Source organism: Arabidopsis thaliana, chromosome 5, assembly GCF_000001735.4.
Source record: "Arabidopsis thaliana chromosome 5, partial sequence".
Taxonomy (NCBI): domain Eukaryota; kingdom Viridiplantae; phylum Streptophyta; class Magnoliopsida; order Brassicales; family Brassicaceae; genus Arabidopsis; species Arabidopsis thaliana.
The window spans coordinates 9407514-9422808 of record NC_003076.8 but is presented as its reverse complement, the minus strand read 5'-3'; the positions used below and the strand labels follow the sequence as shown (position 1 = coordinate 9422808).

At 37.3% G+C, this 15295-nt stretch overlaps 2 protein-coding genes and 1 pseudogene across 11 annotated transcripts; 1 reads left to right on the top strand and 2 right to left on the bottom strand.

Annotated features, from left to right (window-relative positions):
• Positions 1–580: 580 nt before the first annotated feature.
• Positions 581–4672, bottom strand: SHM2 (serine hydroxymethyltransferase 2). 4 transcript variants are annotated; one of them, NM_180749.4, is made up of 16 exons: positions 4424–4672; positions 4294–4344; positions 4119–4205; positions 3906–4027; positions 3749–3825; positions 3531–3655; positions 3322–3414; positions 3057–3149; positions 2778–2975; positions 2583–2687; positions 2363–2428; positions 2155–2232; positions 1715–1826; positions 1317–1427; positions 1036–1232; positions 581–947 (listed from the first exon to the last, which is right to left on the bottom strand). In NM_180749.4, exons 1-15 carry the CDS (start codon positions 4508–4510, stop codon positions 1084–1086), a joined length of 1554 nt encoding a protein of 517 aa, NP_851080.1. In that variant the 5' UTR covers positions 4511–4672; the 3' UTR covers positions 581–947; positions 1036–1083. The 4 variants fall into 4 exon arrangements, with proteins under 4 accessions (NP_851080.1, NP_001331385.1, NP_851081.1 ...); NM_180750.2 differs by having other exon boundaries at positions 658–947; positions 2155–2280; positions 4424–4614; NM_001343982.1 differs by having other exon boundaries at positions 581–1232.
• A 1209-nt stretch (positions 4673–5881) lies between these two features.
• Positions 5882–11143, bottom strand: AT5G26775 (annotated as a pseudogene; the record flags this gene model as incomplete). Its single annotated transcript has 1 exon — positions 5882–11143.
• A 1527-nt stretch (positions 11144–12670) lies between these two features.
• On the top strand, positions 12671–15162 carry AT5G26770 (myosin heavy chain, cardiac protein). 6 transcript variants are annotated; one of them, NM_122559.2, is made up of 6 exons: positions 12671–12848; positions 13039–13241; positions 13398–13505; positions 13937–14398; positions 14468–14569; positions 14661–15162. In NM_122559.2, the coding sequence occupies exons 2-6, from the start codon at positions 13074–13076 to the stop codon at positions 14826–14828; spliced, it is 1008 nt and encodes a 335-aa protein (NP_568487.1). In that variant the 5' UTR covers positions 12671–12848; positions 13039–13073; the 3' UTR covers positions 14829–15162. The 6 variants fall into 6 exon arrangements, with proteins under 6 accessions (NP_568487.1, NP_974840.1, NP_001330545.1 ...); NM_001036869.2 differs by having other exon boundaries at positions 12692–12848; positions 14468–14509; positions 14661–14957; NM_203111.2 differs by having other exon boundaries at positions 12671–13241.
• The last annotated feature ends 133 nt before the right edge of the window (positions 15163–15295 follow it).

Here is a 15295-nt window from a genome sequence, read left to right as displayed (position 1 = left end):
GTGGCAGGTTGAAATATTTTTAAAAAATTTAAACCAAGTTGAGTTAAAATAAAAAAAATTATTGACAAAAAATGCAAAGAAATCACCAAATTACAAAAAGAAAAGCAAGATTAACCTTGAATAAAAATATTGTACACCAAACCTCAATCATTTGAAAAAACGACAAGCCGTAATTTTTTCCGAACAAATCACAAATTCCGCAGTCCGGTGCGGTGAACCAAACAATGCGTTGCGGTTTCAATAGTAACTAAAATCTCTACATATATGTGTATGTATATATTTTTGTTCTTATTTGAACCGCACCGTACTCTATTCACAGTTGAACTGTATGTCTCTATTCGCAACAGAATGAAAAAATCAAACTTGAGGTTGGTTAGCTCTAAAAAAAACATATGTTTTTTTTTTGTTGAAGTATTTTAAAGCAAGTTAAATTTTTTTTAAAATAAAATAATATTAATAGTCGTTTTTTAATGAGAACAATACAAATGCGAGTTTAACCTCGAAAAACTGTAAAACAAACCTCAATCTTTTCAAAAAACGACAACAAAAACCTCTAATTTGTTTTATTGAACTTTGGACAGTTTTTTTCTTTATTGTACCTCAAATTTCACATTTAGGCCATTCTTGAAGCATGCTTAATTACAAAGTAGCATTGTTTATGTGAAAAAGCACGAGACATCTTATTTCAGAAACACTTCTGTTTACAATATCAATTATCAAAGCTGCATCGTTTATCCTATAACTTTAGTTGCCATTATCCATCATAGCAACCTTAAACCAGTTGCATTACAAATTTTGAATTTTGAGGAACCAACTTAAGGAAGCAAAGATAAAATTTGAGAGACAAAAGGAAAGGGTAAGAGACAACATTGGAGTGCGATTTTTTTAGTTCAACTTTAGTTTCAGCGATACTTCAGACCATCGGTTGCGCCTCTGGTCCATGATCACTGCAAACGGTTGCACAATCGCCCCATAATGAGTCCCTCCAAAATATTTCATAGAAGAAGCTTATGTATAATTAAGTGTTTTAGGTACCTAAAGCATCTCAGAGATGTGGAAACGTGTCAATCCACACGATGAAAACTACTCTTTGTATCTCATCGTCTCTTTCTCGAACCCAATCGTTGGGAATTGCTTAGCATATTCTTCTACCATCTCACGGAGCTTTGACATCTCTGACTGTAATTTCTCATTTGATTGCATTGTTGCTACAAAGTCTTTCAACTTTGTTCCTGCAGTACATTATAGATACATCAATACAATCCCAAGCATGACACAGAAAAAGTAAACCGAACCAAAAGACTTTTTATATATACCTTGAGACTCTGCTTTGATCTTTAAGGCTATCTTGACGGCTAAATCAAAATACTCCGCCACTTTTGCAAAATCTTCCTCAATGAATCCTCTTGATGTGAGGGCTGGTGTTCCTGTAACCATACCATCATCCATCATAAGAACAAATCGGAACATACACGATTTTCTTGGTGATCAACAGGTCTCTATGAATTAGCATAGAAGTCCTTTTTCATAAGTAGTAGATTGCAAGAAGCATGAACATTTAGCACTTTTCGACATACTAACACTTTACTTGTTTCAGTGTTCTTTTTTGTTCAAAAATAACATTAATGGTGGTAAATAGCAGACGTATGAATGTTTACTACTCTTTCGACATACTAACACATTACTTCTTTCAGAGTTTTTATAAGAGCCTTACCCATACGGATGCCACCGGGAACCATGGCAGAAACATCACCAGGAACAGTATTCTTGTTTGCTGCAATATGTACTAATTCTAATACTTTTTCCACTCTTGATCCATCTATTCCCTGCAAAACCCATTTTCCAACATCAAATATTTTACAAGAGTAAATTAGCTATTCTAAGCACTTCCTACTAAGGTTAACAGTACAAAAATTAAACATTTTACACTTGATTAGCTCCATCTGGTCAGTATGTCGTTAGTAAAAATTGAAACCACACAACATATATGGGAAAAAAATCATCATTGTTTTTAGTTTTATCATATTTCAAGAGTTAAGATTCTCTAATACCGATGAGATTCAGTCCTTTCATATGCAAACTCGTACATTTAAAGCAAACATTTCCATCTAGATATCAAAGGGTTTGAGCAATTAAAGATAGAATGAGAAGTACCTTGTTTTTCAGATTCACCAAAACTAAATGATTATCAGTGCCTCCAGACACTAAATCATATCCTTTCGCAAGCAAAGTCTGCATTGACAAGCCATATGAGATGATTACAGTAGGTCTTATATCCAACTGTTCCAAACATGACAAGATATCTAAGGCATATCAACTAATTACTCAAGTAAAAATACGACAATCAGCAAACACAACGCACCTCAGCAAACTTTGAGCAATTACGGAGAACTTGATCCTGGTAGGCCTTGTACTCAGGAGTTCTTGCCTATAATAGAACAAATCGATAAGTCAAAAGATCATGAACAAGAGTTACAAGACCAAGAGAATCCTAGAGTAGACCTTAATCAGAAAGTGAAAGGAGATCATGCGAACACATTAGACAATGGAACACAGTTTCAATAAAAGTTTGATGACTGAACCTGCTTCAGAGCAACTGCTAGACCCGTTATAGTGTGATTATGTGGACCACCTTGCAGTCCAGGAAAAACAGCTTGATTAATTCTGTCCTCATAGTCATACATGACCTATCAGGTAAAGTTACAAACGACATAAAATTAGTCAGTAACTGGAAGTTATTTACTCATTCATATACAATATAGAAACGAAAAATTCACCTCTTTCCCTTGTTTGTTAATCTCTTTTAACCCCTTCCTAAAGAATATCATAGCCCCTCTAGGACCGCGAAGCGATTTGTGAGTTGTAGTCGTAACAACATCTGCATACTCAAAAGGAGAAGGAATAACGCCAGCAGCAACCAACCCACTAATATGAGCCATATCAGCCAACATAACTGCCTTTTGCTTGTTACAGACCTGCAATTTTTTATGCATAACCTTGAAAACTGCAACTTTTGTAACTAAACTTCACACTCAAGAGTTGAGACAATACTTTACCTTACGAATACGTGCATAGTCATATAGACGAGCATAAGCACTTGCACCCGCAACAATAAGTTTCGGTCTGAAAAGCACGGCACTCTTTTCTAGCTGCAAATTATTGTATCACAAATAAATAAACTTTGGTTTAAAAACTGTTCAATTACTTAACATAAGAACCGTAAACGAAAAGCTTGTATGTATTAAACCCATATCTCAATGGTATATTGGATAAAGATAGAATGTTGAAGCATTAAGCTAAGCTGGCTATGAACTAACCAACCTGGTCATAATCAATGTAACCAGTGTTCTCATCCAATCTGTATGGCATTGTCTCAAAAAAGATGGATACAGCCGATATTTTCTTCGTGTCAGTCTGCACAAGAGCAAATAAAAGAAATGAGGAAAAGATACAATATCAATTCCACAAAGAGATGAGAAAAGAAAGTCAAATACTGACTGACCAAGCTAGAGAGACTAGAACCCAAGTACCTGATAACCATGAGAAAGATGTCCACCATGAGGTAAATCAAGTGCCATGATTCTTTCATGAGGCTTCAACAATGCAGTGTAAACTTGGAAATTAGCTGGTGATCCTGATAAAGACTGCACATTGACTACAAAATGAACAAGTGTCTCCATTAGTAAATTTGGTTTCTAGTAGGATTTCTTTAATCACAATTCACAACGAAAGTATGTAATTAGCACACCTCCCCATTTAGAAGGATCTAACTGAAAAGCTTCTAATGCGCGTTTTTGACATAATGTCTCAGCCATGTCAATGTACCTAGTCAATAAGATGCAAACAACCTTAAGCATCATATACTAACAACAAAGTAAACCATTGTAAGTATAACAAATACATACTCATTTCCTCCATAGTATCTAGCTCCAGGGTATCCTTCACTATACTTATTAGTCATAACAGAACCAACGGCTTGCATCACAGATAGAGAAGTGAAATTCTCTGACGGTATAAGTTCAAATCCCTGAAAAAACTCGTAACATCATCCCCCAAATCAATAAATCAAAGCTTCTATATATGTGAATTTGATCATTCTCACTAAATTTTGTTGATACCTTCCATTGTCTAGCCTTCTCTAATTCGATAATATCCGCAACTTCAGGATCGATTTCATCTAGAGATGCATTCAATTGCTTAATCCACTGATAAAGAAACAGAAAAGTTTAAATCGAAATAAGCCATTCGTTAGATTATATATTATGACGCATCTGATCTAATTGATGAGCTTACACTAGAACGAGATTTCTCCGATTCCGCCATAGCTGCGGTTGATAAAGACGACTGTGTATAAGAGTCAAAAACGGATCAGAATCAAACGAAGGATAAAACGTGAATGAATCTGACTGTGATAGGATTTTACCATGAAACGGAGTGAACCGCCATTAGAGGAGAGAAGCGAGATCGGTTTCTTAACGGAAGAGGAGAGTCTACGAAGAGCCAACGCCATTTTTTTTTTTTCTCTATCTATCGTCTTCTCTGTTTCTCTGAGTGAGTGCGATTATATAAAAGCGGTTCTGCTTCTCAGCTTCTGTATAAGTGAGCATTGGAGTTGGTGAGAGGTGACCGAGATTCCTTTGTTTTATAAGCTTTTTTTAATTTCTACTCTCGGTGCCTTACTTAATTATTATTTTGTTTCTATGTATTTGTCATTTGATATTGTTTTCTTCAATGCAATCATATTTTTTTTATTTGTAATGTCTTACAACAACAATAAATTATGTTACATACACACTATCTTATTTTGCTCCTGTTTTTTTTTTTTTTAAAAAAAATTAAATTGTAGAACAATATAAAAGCCTCTAGGTGGAAAAGAGGATCCTAAACCCAAGTTATAATCATTATTCATTAGAGAAGTCCGTGTAAGCTTATGTTATATTGTGTAAGACTTTGATTAATGTAATCAAGGCTACTTTTTTGAACAGCCACATTCAACATTTTATAAAACATAATTGAAACTTATTTTGTTCTTGAAGACAACATAAAATCTTTCACATTTATCTCTTCTTTACATTTCAATAAAGTTCAATGAGCATCAATCTATTCATGTATTAGAAATGTCAACATACACATATTATGAAATTGTTTAAATTGAAAAGTGTTTTGAGAAATTTATCAGTCTATGATTATTTTTTTATAAGAAATTGTCTTGTTGAAGTTTTGTTAACCGAGTCGATATACTCTTCATTTTTCTCAAGGTCAATATAAGTGTGGCATGAACAGTCAAATATTAGATGTGTGGGTGGTGTGTGGTTAGCTCGGGATCATCTTGGCCAAGTTTGATTAATATGTCAAGAGTGTGCTTGTCATAAAGTGGTGATCTAGTAACTGTTGTACCGCTACAATTTCGATTCCATGAAGTTGGCTTTTATATATGGTGAATCTTTTAGACAATATCAACAACTTGAATACTTGATGTTGGGCGTCGTTTGCTTGAAATAGTTTCATGTATGGTCAACTTTGAATTGAATAGTTGCAAGGGCTGTCACACGGCATAGACAGTTTCATTTATATCTAACCCTGGAGATCCAACGTGGCTCCACAATCACATTCTAAGAATCTATATGATGAAAAGTTTAATTTTTAAAATATGCTTTATTTGATGTTATTAATTTTTTAATCATGTGTTTCTGTTGCTTGAAAGTTGATGAAACTCTGGGGTTGTTAAAAAAAGAAGAAGCTTGTTAATCTCGAAAATGAAGCAATTCAAAAATACTATCCAAAAAATATGAAATTCACTTTACCTATCTCTAACTTTTTTTTTTTAACAGCAACTTCTTTTATTAGATAGATGAAGTGTAATCCTCGTGAAGGATGTCTACAAGAAAGTTTGGTACATGGAAGTAATTGACAAATGAAAGATCATTGGGTCTCCGAGTTCTCGCTAGACAATCCGTTGCCTTATTGCTTGATCTCGCAGTCCATTGTATCTTCACGCTCGTGTACTTCTGTTGCCATACTCTTATTTCCTGTATAAGATTATGAAGACCGAAGTTGTTTATTTCACTTTTGAGAAGTTTTGGGATTTGACTGTTATCGCTTTCAAATATTATTTTCCGGTGCCCTTTTATCCACATGTGTTGCATCGCCATGAGTAATGCTTGTAATTCAGCTTCTAGAATTGTACTGCACGTCTGAGCTTTGTTGTGGGAAGCTTCATTGTAGTAACCTTCTTCATCTCGCAATATCCAGCCTACATTCACCTCTACCCCATTTTGTTTGTAGCTTGCATCATAATTACATTTCTTGTAACCCCATTCTGGTTTGCGCTATCCATCCTCAGGACAGCCATGATTCAATTGTGTTCGAGTATCTCGCCGAGAATTTTGTCTTGGAATCCAATCAAAAGCATCAGTGGTTGCCTTGTGTGCATCTTGTTCCCACGTACTACTTCGTCGTTGATAAACTAAAAGGTTGCGGCTCTTCCATATTCTCCATAGTGTCAACAATGGTAGTTGTCTTCTTAAAGGATCATTCATCTTATCGTTATGAATTTGGATAAGTATCTTGAGCTTCGCTTCAAAGGAAAGATTTGGGTTGAAAAATTCCGGTCTGCTAACATGCGTGGCTCTCCACACGGCTTGGGCATAAATACATCCAAAGAAGAGATGTTCTCTAGTTTCTTCCGCTGCACAACATCGCTTGCATTGAGGGTCATTTGTTATTCTTCGTGAAGTAAGAATAGAGCCTGTCGCCAAAGTTTTTGTGAGAGCTCTCCACAGGAAATGTTTGATTTTGGTGTTGTCTTCATCTTCCATATCGCTTCCTTCTGTTTTGTTTCTCCTGGAGGGGGGTCAAATTCCGGATTGTTATTAGGCAGATGAGTAGCTAGCCAGTAACCCGATTTAACTGTATAGACACCATCATCCATATAATTCCAACCAAGCAAATCTGGTGATGGCTGACTAGTTAGACGGAGTTGAAGTATTAGCCTAGCATCCTCCTCATGAAACAGGTTTTCGACAAGTGATCTGTTCCATCTCTTTGGTCGTGACTCAATTAACTGATTCACATGCGATACGTTTGGAGTGATTCCTTCAAGACATCGTGGGGCTCTTTGGGGATGCGTTGGTAACCAATTATCTATCCAGATGTTTGTTTCCTTTCCTTCACCTATTAGAACCCTCAGTCCCTTTTTAAGCAAATCTCGTCCTTCCAAAATTGATCTCTAGATAAAGGATGGTTTTGTGCCTGTTTCTGCATTTAAGAGAGAAGTTGATGCAAAGTACCTTCCTCTAAGTAGTCGTGAGAGAAGACTATTTGGTGATTGAAGGATTCGCCAGGCTTGTTTACCTAACATAGCCATATTGAAGCTTTCTATGTCTCGAAAACCTAGGCCCCCTTCCTGTTTTGGCAATGCCATTCTCTTCCATGACAACCAGTGCATTGAGCGCTTATCCGGACCATTACTCCACCAGTATTGTGCAAGTAGTCTGTTGATGTCGTCACAAGGTCCTTTCGGGAGTTTAAAGCAGTTCATAGTGTAGACTGGGAGAGCAAGGGCTACTGTTTTGATTAAAATCTCTTTCCCTGCTTGAGATAAGAATTTTGTTGTCCAACCTTGCGTTCGTTGTTGGACTTGTTTGACAATGAAGTCAAAAACTTCTATTTTAATGCGTCCAATTTGCTCTGGAAGTCCTAGATACCTCCCATAACCACCATCATTGTGGATATTGAGAATTATTCGTAGTCTTGTTTTCACCTCAGGTTTGACTCTTGATCCAAAAGTGATCGCTGATTTATGTAGGTTGACCGCTTGACCAGAGACACGTTCATACTCCTTTAAGATCCTCATGATTGTGGAACACGATTTTTGATGAGCATTGCAAAAGAACAGAGCATCATCAGCAAATAGAAGGTGATTTATAGTCGGACCAGTGTTGCTTATCTTCATTCCACGAAGTCGATTAACTGTTGATGCATTAGTGAGCAAGTGAGAGAGGACTTCAGAACATAATATAAACAAGTACAGCGAAAGTGGATCGCCTTGTCTAATGCCCCGGCTTGGTTGAATGTATCCAGTTGGTGTGCCATTGACTAAAACGAAGAAAGAGACGGATCAACGCATTTTATTATCCAGCCAATCCACGTTGTATCAAATCCCATATGGCTCATCACATCCCTTAAAAAATTCCATTCAAGCCGATCTTACGCCTCTGATATATCTGTTTTGACAGCCATGTAAGAATTCGCCCACCTTTTCCTTGCTTTGAGAGAATGCAGCATTTCGTGAGCCATGATAACGTTATCCATTATGTTCCGGCCAGGTATGAAGGTAGCCTGATTCTCTGAGACTATTGATGAAAGATGCTTCTGTAGTCTTCCCACTAGGATTTTAGAGATTATCTTGTAATTGACATTGCATAGTGCTATAGGTCTAAAATCACTCATGCTCTTTGATGTAAAAACCTTTGGGATGAGACACAAGTTAGTATGATTTGTTTCTCCTTGAAAAGTCTTCTCCAAGAAGAATCTCTGAACCTCCATGACCACTGATTCTTTAATGTCTGACCAAAAATGTTGGTAGAAAGCTCCAGTAAGTCCATCTGGTCCTGGTGCTGGGTCTCCTCCAATCGCAAAAACTGCATTCTTAATTTCATCTTCTGTAACTGGCCTAGTCAAGTCATTGTTAACCGAAGCCGAAACTCGTTGTTGGAAACCTTCGAAAAATTGTCTCATAGTTGATATGATCCTGCCGGGTTGTAGTAAAGAGATTTGTGAAATATGAGTAAGCCATTTTCCCGATGTCATTATCTCCATAATATATATTTCCTTGTTCATCTTCGATGACTATGATACGGTTCCTGGCTACTCTGGCTTTAGTTGCAGCATAGAATAGAGCCTGTCGCCAAATTTTTTGTGATGCTATCACCCAAGTCAACCCATGTTTTTCGACTCTTCAATCTCCAAAACTCTTCCTCTTCACGATAAGCTTGGGATAGATCATATCGAATTTGGTTGATTTCTCGAGTTGTGAATCCAGGGTTTGATAAGGCATGATCGAGCTTTTGTTTCAATAGACCAATCCTCTCTGCTGCATTAGTTTTATTCCTGCGTTTCCATGTCGCCATAGCCTTTCTGCAGGTCTGAATTCGTGTTGTTAATGGTGTGTTTGGGCCTCCTGAATTCCAACTGTGAATGACTCTTTCTCTGAAACCATCTCTGTCAATAAGTCGCTTATCATATCTGAAACATCCTTTACGTTGAGTGATAGTTGGGGAAATGCTGGTCACCAGTGGTCTGTGGTCAGAACCTTCGAAAGGGAGAAATTCTGTCTGTGCTGAAGGGAACTTGGCCATCCATTCAGAGTTTGCCATAGCTCTATCTAGGCAACACCAAACATCATGTGTGTGGCGTTTTCCTGTCCATGAGAATCTATCTCCAACAGCTTTGAGGTCATGGAAGTCACAAGTAGCTATCATCCTTCTGAAATCTGTGAAGCTGCTTTCTAATCGACGTGGTCCGCCTCTTTTTTCATCGTTCCCCTTGATTTTATTGAAATCTCCCATTGTTATCCATGGACCACTTCTGGAAGTGGATATTCTTTCAAGTCTTTCCCATAATTGTTTTTTGTTACTCGGCTCCGGATTTCCATACACAAAAGACAAAAAAAAACATATTCCATTACTTTGAACTTGAGAATCTACAAGATTTGAACTTTGAAAAATAACAGAAACGAAAATAAGACTTCCAGAAAACAGCAACACCACCACTCAGACCAATAGGTGGAACCGAGATGAACTTCTCATAACCCAACTCCACACAAACATCACGGATCTTGTCATCTTGTTGTTTTGTTTCAAGCAAGCATAAAATGTCCGGGAGATACAAACGCTTGATCTCCTTTAGGCGTCGAACTGTAAGGTCTATGCCAAGGCCTTGACAGTTCCAGCAGGTTGTAATCATGAAGAAAATGGTGATTTAGGGCCCACCACACCTCCACACTGGTCGCTCTCAGCCTGAGAGCTGCTTCCTTCACCTTTCTCGCGGATCACCTGCTTATGTGTGGTCGGAGAATCCTCTTGACATAACTCATCCTCCCGCTTCCTTTTTCCCCTCTTTATTGCCAACGCTTCCTGATTGCGAACAGTCTGCTCCATAATTTCATCACTTGGATGAAGTACATCCGAGTACCTCTGGTAACTTTCATTGTCTGGTATGTCGCCCGTAGCATTCTCAAAAATGGGGATGGGATTGAACAACTCATTAGTATCCATCTCTCCACGGTACATGCTGTATGCACCCCCACCTCTTGATAATCAGCATAATCATCCATGGCGTTGTGATCCCGATCAATGTCACTAAGAACTTCAGCATCCTCTGCATCCTCTGGTGCATTCACGACTGGAATAATTTCCTCTGCATCACTATTCTTCTCTTCAGGGCCTATTTCACGAATGACCATAGCTTGGTTTGGAGGACCCTGCTGTGGCATGTCATCATCATCTTCATCCCCCGAGTCATGATCACCTCCACCATTGAGGATTAGGCAAGCACCTGAATCGTGAGTTAGCATGCCGCATACCTCACAGAAGCCTCAAAGCCTTTCATAACGGAACCTTAACAGAGTATTGACGCCTTCCTGAAATTGGAAGTTGCGTTGAAATCGAAGAGGATTGTCAACATTCCAATTGATCTGAACCTGCACAAATTCCACTCTTGCTACTGCCTCAACATCGTAATCCACATCCATGACATCACCTATCGCACGCCCAATCGCTTCAATTACATCACGGCTGAGAAATTGGTATGGTATGCCCCTGATTTGGATCCAGAAAGGAATGGTGTTGAGCGGAGGAGCATTTGCCATTGGAGTCCATCGTTGTAAGATCAACATACGGTCATTGAAAGCCCCCGGGCCTCGACGAACCACCATCTCCAAGGATTCTTCAGAGGGGAAGATGAATTGGAATTGATTTCCAGGAATTAGGCGGCCATGAACAAGTCCCGATTGACCCCATACACGAGGCATTGAGGCAACAATGGAGCGCAGGTTTTGTCTTCTTGGCATCACAGGCCTGCCCAACAAAATGAATCGATTGTCCACCGCTGCCTGAGCCACCATCGCCTCCGGAATCGTTACTGATGCATCATCAACACCCAGATTGATGTCTTGAACAACCCGTATCAGATTATCAGCCATTTTCAGAAGTGTTAAGTAGAAGCGAAAAGGATATAGAAGAGTAAGAGGGATTGTCGAAATTGCTTGTGGATTGAATGGATATCCAGATTTTCCATTATATAGAAGGAAGGGATTCATAACCGCCAAAGGAGCATCGCGTTGGGATCGAGGGATCAACGTGGAGATACCCGCTAGGATAGTGGCTTTCTAACGACCCACTTCGCCGGCGAAATCGAGAACAACCGTCACCCAAGTGACGAGTAACCGCTTAAAAGCATTTGTAGTCGCCATTCTTCACGTCTTTTGTTTAATTTATTAATATATTTTTCTTTTTTTTCACCTATTTCTAATTTTATTCACATGAAAATTCATAAATAAAGAACTACTCCTTTTTGTTCAAAATAAAATAAGATAACTACTCCTTAAATTTATCTAGATGTCATGAAATTTAGTAATTTACAAAAGACTGAAAAAAACCCACGCATAGAGCTATCAAGCGAGCCAGAAGTCTTCGGGCTCAGCCCAAATAGTACCATATCAGAGCGGGATTGGACATCATTTGTTAGGCCTATAAAATAGCGGACCTTGCAGACATGCTCAATCGAGTTGTAGGTTTTAACGGGTTTTGTTAATGGATTTGCGGACCGGTCTGCAGACTACAAATATTTAATAAAAATAAATCTAAAATATTAATAAATAAACACTTTTATATAATTTTTAAAATAAAAATATAAAAAATGTGATAGTGTAATGAAATATAATATATAAAATTATAAGATTTACAATAATAATAATAATAATAAAAAATTCAAATTTCATAATTGTTAATTTAAATTTTAGTTACTTATAAAAATAAAAGATAAACTTGCGGGCCGGCCTGCTAACCTGTTGACGATAGCAGAGCGGATCTAAACATATTATTTTTGCGTGTAGTCCTAACGGACCGATCCGTTGCGATCTTACAAAAATAAGTGCCCATTGTAGATCGGTCCAAGTAGACACGAGCCGGCTTACTTGACACCTCTACCCAGGCACAAAACGGCCTAGGTTGTTGTCTTTTTGTCTCGAACTTTGAGCTAGAGACTAGTGAGTAGCGAGGTTTTAGACTTTCCGAACCCAAAACCCTACTTATAATATTCCGAACCTAAAGACCACTCTACTTTCTCCACGTTTTCTTCTCACTTTGTCTTTTATGTCGACATTGTCCCTTAAACACATCCACTTCTGCGCAATCCAACCAATAACCTAATTTAAATTCGATTTTTTTTCTTCTTATTATAAAGTTGAACCATATTTTTGGGTACTTTATCAATCCAATAACTAGAAATTCGGAAGGGAAAGACGTAATAACTCATAATCCTTTTTATGACAAAAAACAATAAATTCTCAAAACCCATAATTAGTGGAAAAATTAATAAAATCAAGTAGTAGTAATTATTTACTTTTCTAATTTCCAGATGTATCTGTCTTTCTCACAATCAGATAAGCCAAAAATTAATTGACCACTGCGTGTTAGCTTCCTTTACGTGTTTCTTTCCTTTCTCTCTCCTCTGTCACGCAAGAACAATAAATACTATGATCACTTGATTTTCTCCGACGAAATTTTCCCCAGAAACAACAACAGTTCGAGCAACAAAACCCTGAACTCTATGTTTCTGTTAAACTCGTAAAGTCTCAATCTTTACGATTTGTTCTTAAAAATTCTTTCATTTAAAGTTCTTAAATTGGTCAACAGTGTTTATTTTTCCTCCAAGTTTGTTAATAATTTAAGATTTCCCCACATGCATTGAATATTTGTCTTTTCTTCTTCTTTCTTCCATTTCAAAGTTGTGAGATTTGATTCGATGCTTATGCAGATTCACAATTTTATGAGAAATTGGACAAAACCCTGATGTCGGATTCCGTCAAAACGACGGTGGATCCGCTTTTGAAAGATTTGGATGGGAAAAAAGAGAGTTTCAGGCGGAACGTTGTGTCTATGGCAGCTGAGTTAAAGCAAGTGAGAGGTCGTTTGGTTTCTCAAGAACAATTCTTTGTTAAAGAAAGCTTTTGTAGAAAAGTAAGTTCCTTTTATTAATTTGTTAATCTTCTCACTGTTCCATTGTTTTTGATTCTCTGTTTGATTTCTTACCTTTATGTTATTGTTACTGCTTTGGTAGGGTCAGAAATCTAGTTTCAATGTTGAGAAATGATTTGTTTTTTTTGTTTCTTTTAGGAAGCAGAGAAGAAAGCTAAGAACATGGAAATGGAGATCTGTAAATTGCAGAAGAAGTTGGAAGATAGAAATTGTGAGCTTGTAGCTTCAACTTCTGCTGCTGAAAAGGTTTGTTTATTCTCTCAGAACCCTTTTCATCTTATAATATAGTATGACTTAAAAGACTTCCAAATTTGATATTGTTGTCTGAAAAGTTTGGGGCTTTGAGTAGTGTTGGTACTGAAAAGTGATCATCATAGCTTGGTAATCAATGGCCCTTTTAGATCTTGATTAAAGTAGATGAAGCTGAGTGTGGAAAAAGAATCTCAAATTTATTATAATTAATGTCCAATGAAGCTTGACCTTTTCAAAAAGAGTTCCTTGAATGGTTTTGGAATGCTAACTGGGTCAATGAAGATGAAAATGGGTCTCTAGATTGGCCTGAAAAGTTATATTTTCATGAAATGCTAGAATTGAGAATCATTGAGGTAATTAGTGAATGGATTATTTCATACATTCATTCATTCTAAGAACGTTTTGATCTTGTTTTGGGAAAACAGTTTCTAGAAGAAGTGGACGATCTGAGATCACAGCTAGCTTTAACAAAGGACATTGCAGAAACAAGTGCTGCTTCTGCTCAATCCGCACAGCTTCAATGCTCAGTGCTAACAGAACAACTTGACGACAAAACACGTTCTCTAAGAGAACACGAAGACCGTGTAACTCATCTCGGTCACCAGCTTGATAATCTTCAGAGAGATTTGAAGACAAGAGAATGTTCTCAAAAACAGCTGAGAGAGGAAGTTATGAGAATCGAGCGTGAGATAACTGAAGCTGTTGCAAAGTCTGGGAAAGGCACAGAATGTGAGCTCAGGAAACTTCTTGAAGAGGTTTCTCCAAAGAACTTTGAGAGAATGAACATGTTATTGGCGGTAAAAGACGAAGAGATTGCAAAGTTAAAAGATGATGTGAAGTTAATGTCAGCTCATTGGAAACTCAAAACTAAGGAACTTGAATCTCAGGTGCAGCATCCATATCTCTGTCCTTATTCTTGTGTTCTGTCGCAGAAACTGATAAATGAACATTTTCAGTTGGAGAGACAAAGAAGAGCAGATCAAGAGTTGAAGAAGAAGGTACTGAAACTAGAGTTTTGCCTGCAAGAAGCTCGTAGTCAGACAAGAAAGCTACAGAGGGTAAAGTCCTCAAGATTTATAAAGCTTTTCTTGATTTAGTATAATGAGAAAACTAAATGTTTTTATTGTATGATTGATGAATGGAACGCAGGCGGGGGAGAGACGAGACAAGGCAATCAAAGAGCTAAGTGATCAGATTACTGGAAAACAGTTGAATGAATCGGTTTCAGGGGAGAAACAAAACTTCTGGGATACTTCAGGGTTCAAGATCGTTGTGTCAATGTCGATGTTGATATTAGTTATTATCTCCAAAAGATGAGTTCTTTTGTCTTGAACTCTCTTTCTTTTTGTTGGTGTGTAAATGCAGTAGTTGCAGATAGTAGTCAGATAATGGTGCATATTATTACTCCTTGAGGTTTAGCGAAGAGAAATCTTGCTTCCCTTTGTTAAGTTATAAGTTTGTTCATGTGTATTTGAATCATTTCTCAAAAAGAAAATGGGAAAAATGTCATTCAAATAATCAGTTTACCATTTTCGTTGGTTTTAAACATAAATTTTGGACCTGGTGATTTAAATCCTCAATATTATGTTGACTTTCAGTTTAAACACAAATTTTCATTGATTAAGAGACATCGTTAGAAATTCCCTAGATCACATACCCTTTATCCCAAAACCGAAAACCGATTTTTGGATTCCCTCTTCTTCTTCGAATTCGAAGTAATCTCTTGTCTGGAGGTTGACTGATGGCGTAAAAAAAGAAGAATTTGTATCTCAATTAGTTTAGTT

What these genes read in the sequence shown, in the direction of transcription:
- SHM2 (NM_180750.2), bottom strand. Translation starts at nt 4,510, where the DNA reads ATGGCGTTGGCTCTTCGTAGACTCTCCTCTTCCGTTAAGAAACCGATC. An exon ending in AGATCCTTCTAAATGGGGAG is followed by an intron (nt 3,656 to 3,748) that starts GTGTGCTAATTA and finishes TTCATTTTGTAG; the next exon opens with TCAATGTGCAGTCTTTATCA. An exon ending in TCCCGGTGGCATCCGTATGG is followed by an intron (nt 1,428 to 1,714) that starts GTAAGGCTCTTA and finishes GTATGGTTACAG; the next exon opens with GAACACCAGCCCTCACATCA.
- AT5G26770 (NM_001343980.1), top strand. Translation starts at nt 13,074, where the DNA reads ATGTCGGATTCCGTCAAAACGACGGTGGATCCGCTTTTGAAAGATTTG. An exon ending in AAGAAAGCTTTTGTAGAAAA is followed by an intron (nt 13,242 to 13,397) that starts GTAAGTTCCTTT and finishes TGTTTCTTTTAG; the next exon opens with GAAGCAGAGAAGAAAGCTAA. An exon ending in AGACAAGAAAGCTACAGAGG is followed by an intron (nt 14,570 to 14,660) that starts GTAAAGTCCTCA and finishes AATGGAACGCAG; the next exon opens with GCGGGGGAGAGACGAGACAA.